At 24.7% G+C, this 9,405-nt stretch overlaps 2 protein-coding genes across 2 annotated transcripts; one reads left to right on the top strand and one right to left on the bottom strand.

Annotated features, from left to right (window-relative positions):
- LOC122716478 (zinc finger protein on ecdysone puffs) lies at positions 1-4,924 on the top strand. Its single transcript, XM_043939597.1, has 9 exons — positions 1-351; positions 483-629; positions 1,514-1,743; positions 2,349-2,649; positions 2,716-2,874; positions 2,939-3,179; positions 3,263-3,460; positions 3,537-3,721; positions 3,824-4,924. The coding sequence occupies exons 1-9, from the start codon at positions 1-3 to the stop codon at positions 4,298-4,300; spliced, it is 2,289 nt and encodes a 762-aa protein (XP_043795532.1). The 3' UTR covers positions 4,301-4,924.
- Positions 4,925-6,357: 1,433 nt separating this feature from the next.
- On the bottom strand, positions 6,358-7,140 carry LOC122716487 (selenoprotein F). The gene is made up of 4 exons (XM_043939615.1): positions 7,087-7,140; positions 6,889-7,007; positions 6,688-6,809; positions 6,358-6,613 (listed from the first exon to the last, which is right to left on the bottom strand). Exons 1-4 carry the CDS (start codon positions 7,129-7,131, stop codon positions 6,432-6,434), a joined length of 468 nt encoding a protein of 155 aa, XP_043795550.1. The 5' UTR covers positions 7,132-7,140; the 3' UTR covers positions 6,358-6,431.
- Positions 7,141-9,405: the final 2,265 nt, after the last annotated feature.

The raw sequence follows: 9,405 nt of genomic DNA, 5'->3' as shown, positions 1-9,405 counted from the left end.
ATGTCTTTCAACCGAGGAATAAAACGTGATTCTTTTGGGAATCGAAATTTTAATAACCGAGGAGGAGGTGGTGGTGGTGGAGGACGGGTTGGTAACATGGGAAGTGGTGGTGGTGGAGGAGGTATGGGTGGCAATATGGGTGGTGGAATGGGTGGTGGTGGTGGAGGAGGTGGTGGAGGTGGTGGTGGAAGTGGTGGAATGAATCCCTGGGAAGGAGGAATGATGCCTGGCAGAGGAATTTTACCAACACCTAATAATAATTTGTCTTTAGCATCACCGCAAGCACAATTAGCAATAGCCAGCAATCTCCTTACAAATTTACTTCGCAGCCAACAAGAAGTACAGCCTCAGGTAATTAAATTTTATTCATTATATTATATCATCTGTCATTTTTATGATTTGTGTTCGTATGTATGTGTGTGCGTGTGCGTGTGCGTGTGTGTATGTGTGTACACACATATTTATTTTATAAAAATTTATAGCAGGTACCATCACTTCTTAGCCTTGGAAATAACTTTTCTGGACCAGGACCTAACTTTCCAAATCAACAGAATTTTTCTTCAGGGCGTTTTAATGATCGTCCTGTTAGACATCCTATGAAGAATCAACGACCACAACCATATAATAAGGTATGAATATAATCTTTATTTGATATACTGTTCATTTTGATTGAAAAGAAAAATGTAAGGGCAATTTTTAGTCCACACTACTTTTTTTTTTTATACGTCAACAACACCAATCCTTAGTTTGAAAGTTTGAAAATCTCCTTTTTATATTCATTGATCGATTCATTAATGAGGCTTTCAGTTAGTGGATGACATGCTACGTGGCTACCCTGTGCAGTTAATAAGTATAAGCAATTCTTATTACTAGTTATGCCAAAATTAATTTTCATAGGAGAAAATTATCATCTTAATGTTATTCATTAAAAAAACACGATAACAAGACGTGTGATTTCAAAATAGAATTTCTCATTTTTAATGGAAGTTAACCGTGATTTTGGGTAACAAATTTCAGTATAGATATATTTCTCCTCTAACTTGGTTCATTTATAATCCACTCAAGTCTTCTATTCGTCATTGTAGCTAAAATTGATGGAAGAACAATATTCGAAAATATTGATTACAAGCTACATTGTTCATTGACTTAACTTCTTCTTCTTGTTGATTATTTTTCATTGAGCTTTATTGAGCTACATTCAAAGGATAAAAGTATGTGTTTTATAAATATCATATCTTATGATCAATAAGATCATTGCCTGTACAAAAGATGCGATGATTGTATGCATCTTCAACTATTTGCTACTATTTTCCTTTTCCCTTCCACTAGATTGTGGAAATACTGACCTTTGATGTTCATTGGAACACTAAATACGTCCTGCTTCCGAATTGAGTAGTATATTTTTCTCCCTCAAATATCCCAATGGTTGCTAAAACCAAATTCAATTTGAGAAGAATCGCAATTATATCAGATACTTCTCATGACGGTTTGGTCATTTGACCTACATGACTAGATGGGCAATCGCCCCCGTGATGGCCCTGGTGGGCGACGTGGTCCATCTGCACAACAATCTCGTGCACCCCAGTCTGGCAATCAGCGTATGAATGGAAACCAAACTCAACATCACAACGATAAATCTTCTAAACCAATTCCTGCCTCTAAACAAAATCAGACTGCCAAAAAGGAACAGCAGGACGTTAAGACCTCTGATAATGAAAAAACAGAAGCACCTGCTGTAACAAGGTAAGCTCCTGGTGATTGTGAATAGTTTCTTCAAACTTCAGTAAGTCTCATTCTGTCACCTATTTCTGTATGTACGATGTTTGTTACGTACATATAATTGCTAAAAAATTAGCATTGTGTCCTTTCTCTTGTCTTTTAAAGAAATATATACATACGTATATATACATACATACATATATATATATATATATATATATACATATGTCTACATATTATATGTTCACTCCTCATTGTTGATTAAACTCAACTCACATTTCAACTTTAAATTTAGATTATCTATAATAGTTTCATGACATTAGAATTTCATAATCATGTAAAATATTCCCGATGTATTCTTCTTTCAATATATATTATCCAAATATTTGTTTATAATAATAGGTTGATTAAATGTTTTTACAGTTGTTAGAAGTGTGAGTTATCTTCTTTTAACTTAATATCATGCCCAATTTCTTTCTAGTTATTGATATTGATAATTTTGTACATGCGTGTTTTTAATAAAGCACATATTAAAGAAATATTATATTAATTAATATCATTAAAAGAAATATATTAAATTTAATTATCATTTATTATTATAATAAAAATTTTGTTTGTTTGTATAATAGTGAAGAAAACGAAGAATCAGAAGACAAGAAAATTGATTGGAAGGATATAAAAAAGGAAACTGAGGATGTTCAAAGTGTTGAAACTGAAGAAGCAAAAGAAAAATCTCAGGATGATGGACAACAAAAATCAGATAAGCCTGCAACAGAAGAAATAGCGGCAAGGGAAACAAATATAATTGACAAGGATTCAAAAATGACAGGGAAGAAGTCAGAAGCTAGACATGCTGAAAGTCGTTATGCGGAAGTTCCAATGAGTCACATGTTCTGTCATATATGTAATAAGCATATGTGGGATGGATATGTATGTATTTAGTATTTATTATATATTATCAGCTTAAGCTTTATTAATGTTCTTTTATTTTTTTAGTCTTTCGAAAATCATTTACGAGGACGAGCACATCAGTTGATGATGGAAAAATTAGATGAATCATATAAATTAAAAGTTGATTTGATGCGACATGAATTAAGAGTAGCAGAAGAACAACGTGAACTAAGTTTGACTAATTCGAAACGTCGTGGGAAAAAGGTAAATATAATACATATAAATATAATAAATTGATATTATTGTTTATTTTTATTTCTTTGTTTAGGTTTCTGTGGATCTTAATGTACGTGAATATTGTACAATGTGTGATTTAAACTTCTATGGAACATTATCTACTCATAGAAAGAGTGAAAAACATCAACAATTAAAAACATTTTTACATCCAAGATGTTTCCCATGTTTAAAAGAATTCCCATCGCGTATTGAATATGATGAGCATTGTTTAACTCCTGGACACATGAAGAAAGCTGTACAATGTGAAGAACAGCGGAAAAATAAAAAGAAAGGTAGATAAAAAAATCATTTAAAAATATATAGTTTCAGAAAAAAATTATCTTATCCTTATTTTTAATTGTTTTCATTCATATAGAAAAACTTGCAAAAGGAGAATCTGAAATACGTACTGCTGAAGATGAAGAAAAAGATATTGGTCCTGATAATAAAAATGAAAAAGAAGAAGATATTACAGGAGAACAAGAATATATTACAGATATTGTTGAGAATTTGGCCGAAAAGAAATTGAAAATTCCATCTTATAAATATTGTCGACAAAATCAAATTTCAATTGGTAATTAAACACATATATCAATTGTTTTACTTTACTTTTTATTAAATTTTAACTTGCAATATTTATTTTTTCTTAGGAAAATCTATGGTGAAAGAAGTTCAAGGATTTTATTGTGAAAAATGTAGGAGATTTATGCTTTTAGTTGAAGATATGAATGCTCATTTACGTAGTATTACTCATTATCGAAATTTCGTACAAGAAGTAAAAACCTTAACTTCGAATATAGAAACTACAGAACAGAAATCAACAGAAAAATCTGAGGTATAATTAAATAAGTAAAAAAATTTATAAATATAAATTTATAATTTATATTAAAAAAATGTAAGAGGTAATATTTTTTTTTCTTTTTTTTTTTTGTTGCAGACAATTGAAAATGCTCAAGAAAATGATAAAGAATACGATGGAAACTGGAAACGTCGTAAAATAGCTAATCCTGAAGATGAGAATAATATCGAAATGAAAGAAGTGCAAGAAAACAATACTGAGAATGCAAATCCTCAAAAAAAGACCGATGGAGATGAAAAATATGATCCACTTGAAGCTGATGCAGAATCTGAAGAAGAAGAAGCTCATGAAGCTGAAAACAACGAACAATCTTCAGAAAATGTTATTAATACTCAAGAAAAGAAAACGCCAGTTGATAAAATGTGGGCTGATATCGATAATGATAACGAGGCGGAAATAGGTAATTTAATTGATGACGGAGATGAAAAAGAACATGTTGACCATGAAAAATCCATTCAAAAGTTAGATAGAGAAAGTCCACAAATAAAGTCAACACGTGGTCGAGGTTTTGCACGTGGACGTGGTACTCCACGAGCACGAAGAGCTCGACGATAAAATGATCTCTATTTTAAAATTAAAGTAAGCTTGGGTATATTCTATAATTATTATATTTCTTAGTCCTGCATCTACTCTTAGATTTCATTAGTTTATTTAGTATCTTAAGCAGTCAATGTTTGCATGATTTAAGATCTTAAATTTTCTGAAAAAAATCTACCATAATTGAATAATTATGGCTAATTTTTTATATGTACAAATCGGATATAGTAGCATTATTCATATATCATTTATGCTATAAACATTTAACGCTATAATATTAAAAAATATATATAACTGATTTACCCAAGCTTGTTCGAAGTTTCTTAATTATATATTATCACATTGAACTTCAGTACACACAGATTGTTAAACAATATGATAAATTTCAGAACTAAAGAAAAAAAATAAAAAGATATGCTTTTATGTACTGACATTGGTTATCTTGTGACTATTCTGTATGGAAAAATATTATTAATATTTAGTGATTAATTTCTTGCGCTGGAATTTAGTTCATCAATGAGCATGTCTAAATAATCTGTTATATTTCCATTAAATCTTAAAGATGTGACTACAGTAAATATATTTTCTGATACATTAATGAATTCGTCAGAATAATCAAATAAATAGATTCTTACAAGAATAGATACAATGATGCGTTCTATTTTTTTTATATATTACAAATTTATCCTAAATATTTCAGATTTATTTGTCAAAAATATCAGTTGTAATCTCAATCTATATTTATTTGAAAAAGTTTTGCACAAGATGTTATTTCTATATAAATTTTATAGATTTGTATAATAAGTTATAATATTATTTTCATTATCTTTATTGATCATCCATACCAGGTCTATATTTTTTTTTTCGAAATGGCAAAACAATATTATATTCGCTATTTTTTTGCTTAGATTTATCTATGATTTATTGTTTTTTGTTTCACTATTTTCTATTTTGAAGCAAATAATAGATGCAAATATTCTTTACTTAAAAATTAATAAAATTATTTTTATAATTTTTACTATTTTGATTATAATTAATTATATATTTTAAGAAAACTAAATAATTTTTGTGATAAATGAAATATATATATATATATATATATATATATATATACACACAAAGATGTAATGTATCGTTCATTATAGAATAATAGCTTCAACAGAAATAGTGATACACAATTTGTGCTCTTTTAAAATATATAATCATAATAAATATGCGGAGCATGTTATCCCAACGCAAGTTAAGGTTAAAACATCTTTATTATTTTTTAAATGATTAATTAATAACAATTAAGTAACAATCAAATGGAGATTTAAGATTCATTCCTAGTGATATACTGCAAATCCCAAAATATCTTATTATAAATAAAATTAAGATAATATAAATTTTATTTAGTTTATGCCTAAATATAATAAAATATTTGCCAATTAAGATTTATAATAATCGATATGAAAAACCAATAATTTTATTTGCTTTACAATTATATAATAAGTAAGAATTTTATTACAAATCTATATCCTTTATGATATATAACATATAAAATATTAAAAATTTCAATTCCATTATTATAACGAACATCATAATCGTTATAAATTAATTTAATTTGTAATAAAATTTACGTCCATGAAAAATGTTAGCTTTATCAGCCATATATGTAATATATTAATAACAAATGATATGTAATGTTTATTATAATTTCTTTACATTAATTATTCTTATTATTAAGTAAGAATTGTGCAAAATAATAATTGTCTATTAGCATCTAAATAATAAAAAGTAACACTACTTTTATATTATTTAAATAATTTTTCATTCTAACATTGAATTAACATTTATTGAATCGAGTGTATAAAAAGTATAAAATAAAATAAAATAAATAAATAATAAGTATAAAATAATTTAAAAAAAAATTGTTTTAGTTTATATTATTTTAATAATATTTATATAAAATTATGTTTTATATTATAGAATCAAAAAATTCTTAAAATAAGAAAGAATATAAGTAATTAATATAAACAAAAAGCTTATTTTTAGAATTATATATAAATTATATATAATTATAAAAAAACATATTATATGATTATTACATTTTATTTAAAATTTATAATAAAATAATATTTAATATATTATATCATTAAATACATTGATGTTAATCCATAGAAAGATGAGTTGCTAAGAACTCATCGACGGAATCAGTATCCCATTTATGTATATCCAGAATATCTTCAACTTTATTGTCTGCATCAAATAATTTAATTATTGGATCTAAACCTCTAACATATTTTATTTGTAAGTTTTTATATTTATTAGGTCTATTACTCTTTATGAAAGCTATAAAAAAAGAAACAGAATAAATGTATGCAATAAGTATCTCTTTATTTTTAAATAATATAAAATAAATTTACCTTGAATTTGAGGATATGCACCAAATTTGCATGTACATACTTCGAGAACAGCACGTGGATACCGTTTTAACCCAGACGCATCATAATCATCATCTTTTAAACAACATTCTTTGCAATTATTCCTATATAATTTTTATATATCATTTTTATTCTTTTGATATAAAATATAAAATTAATATAAGTATATTTATATATACTTACAGTATTTCTGTTAAATTATGTTTATTAAATTCCTCACAAGTTGAACAAAGTAAATTAGCTTTGTTAAAGCCTAAACTTTTACAATCATCAGCTGAAAATTCCATTGATACAATATTTACCTAAAGAAAATATTGTTATTTTTTTAATTTATAGTAATTTGTATTTAATAGGTTAAGTAATAATATTTTTATTTATTACCATTAAAATAAATGAAAATATATGTGTTAATTCTAAGAACTTCATTATATTATTTTTCATATATGAAATATATAAAATGAATCATATGTAATTGTAAAAAGAGAATATTTAACATTAACAATTATAGATTCTATATATATCATATGGACACATACTAGAAGCATAGACGAAGTATAAAATAGATTTAACATTCTGTAGAATTCTTTATATTATTCATTCAGAAGTATTGTTTTTACGATTTTGATATCATTTTCAATATCATTTGCTCAAAATAAGATTATAATTTTTTATAATAGTTTGAATTAAAAGTAAATTTCAATATGAAACTATAGATAAAAAATGAAATAAATATATACAGAATATCTTGTAGATTTATGTAAAGTAAGATACATTATAATTTTGAAAAAAGAAATGATAAAAATTCAAAATTCAAAAAATATCCAATTATCTTTATTATTTTTTTTGTCTAATCTATTTATTAAAAATCTTAACAAAAATCTATTCGATCCAATTTTTATATGTTGTAATATACGTATTTTATATCATATATTTATAATCTTATATATTATAGAGAATATAAATATTTTATGTATACAAACTTATCATTTTCATTGTAATTTTTTATCTATTATTGTTTTATATTGAATACCATCAAGTAACATTATATTTCACTTGTTTTTGGAAATATTAAAAAATGATAAAAATTGAATAGTTTTGAGTAGAGTGTAATGCGTTATAATTATTTTTTTATGGATCAATACATAGAGATTACGTGAGAACTTAATTTTCAACTTAATTTTTTTATATAGAATCATATATGTTTGAATACATAAATAGATACAGCATATTATTTTCAGTATATATATAATATTGTAAATAAAATATTTATAATCACAAACTATTAATTTAGAACATGTTTATTTATATTTAATTATCTTTTAAATTAATAATATTTTTTTAATATAAATTATAATATTATTTTGATATATAAATTATATTTTTCTATTGAGAATATCGAAATACATTATATTAACTCATGCATTAAAAACCACATAATTTCATTTAAAAAAATTAATAAATATAGAGAATATAGCAAATTGAACCACTAAATCTTTCTCTATTAATTTATTCTATGATTTTATTTTGATTTAAACGATTATTATTTAATTTTATTTTTTATATGTGAAAATTTTTTTTAACATTTATATTTAAGTTTTTAAAATTATAAAGCTGTATAAGCACGACTTTTTTTTTTCTTATGTTTCATTATATGTTTTGACAGATTTAATTTTAAATAGTCAGATTGTTGTTAGATGGCGTAAGAAACATGTGATCTTTTTCGAAGTCGGTATTTCAGAATACGAGACACGAAATTCCTTAAAATAAAAGGGTCTATTTTATATTTTCTTCTTACTAGGAAATACTTAAAAAATTCTTTCTTTGGATATTTGTTAATACTGAATCAAATTAATGAAGATATTGTTTTTTATTTTATTGAATTTTATTGAATTTTAATCGAATTTCAAATATGTTTAAAATATAGATATAGAGATATAGAATATATAATATAGAGCGTATAATATAAATTATTTAAAAAAACATGATGTTTGAAAAGAAAAGAAAAAATTTAATTTCATATTTATAACGAAACAAATTTTCAAAATATAAATATAATATTCAATAATATCATATCGTTTAATATTTACGATCTATCTCGATCCATCGAAATACAATCGATGTTAAATCGCAAATGTAAGAAAATTTGAAGTAACCAAAAACTTGGAGTAACAACTATTTTAACAAGTCCTTATGAATAATAACTTATAAAATAATAAAATAGTAGAAATGGATTTTTAATGAACAGTATAACATAAATAGTTTGAAATAACATATGTAATGCTGAAATTTTCAACTTACACAGGGATTTGGATTCTTACCATCCTTCTTTTAATTGCTCCTGTCATCAAAACCAAAAAATATAATATTGTTAATACTGAATTTTCCACATGTCATTACCATAATTATTATTATTATTATTCCCAAAATTGCGGATCATTAAAAAATTCTAATTATTTTTTTCTAAGTTTCACGCATGTTGTGCAAGACTTTATAAGCGTTTTATTAAATGGTACGTATATATATGATCCATTATTAATTACGAACCGATTTGATGGTAATAATTCGAAAAGTACAATTAACGATATAAAAAAATTGCAAAAATTATTGAAAAATAAATTAAAAAATATTCCAATTTATTCTAAGAGGTTATTAATGCCAAGTGCTTTGAAAGATACGATTAATCATTATACAAATGATACA

The sequence above is a fragment of the Apis laboriosa genome, unplaced genomic scaffold (genome assembly GCF_014066325.1).
Source record: "Apis laboriosa isolate Shangri-la unplaced genomic scaffold, ASM1406632v1 scaffold46_cov150, whole genome shotgun sequence".
NCBI classification, from domain to species: domain Eukaryota; kingdom Metazoa; phylum Arthropoda; class Insecta; order Hymenoptera; family Apidae; genus Apis; species Apis laboriosa.
Note: the sequence above shows the minus strand (reverse complement) of the source record. Positions and strands in the feature narration are given on the sequence as shown.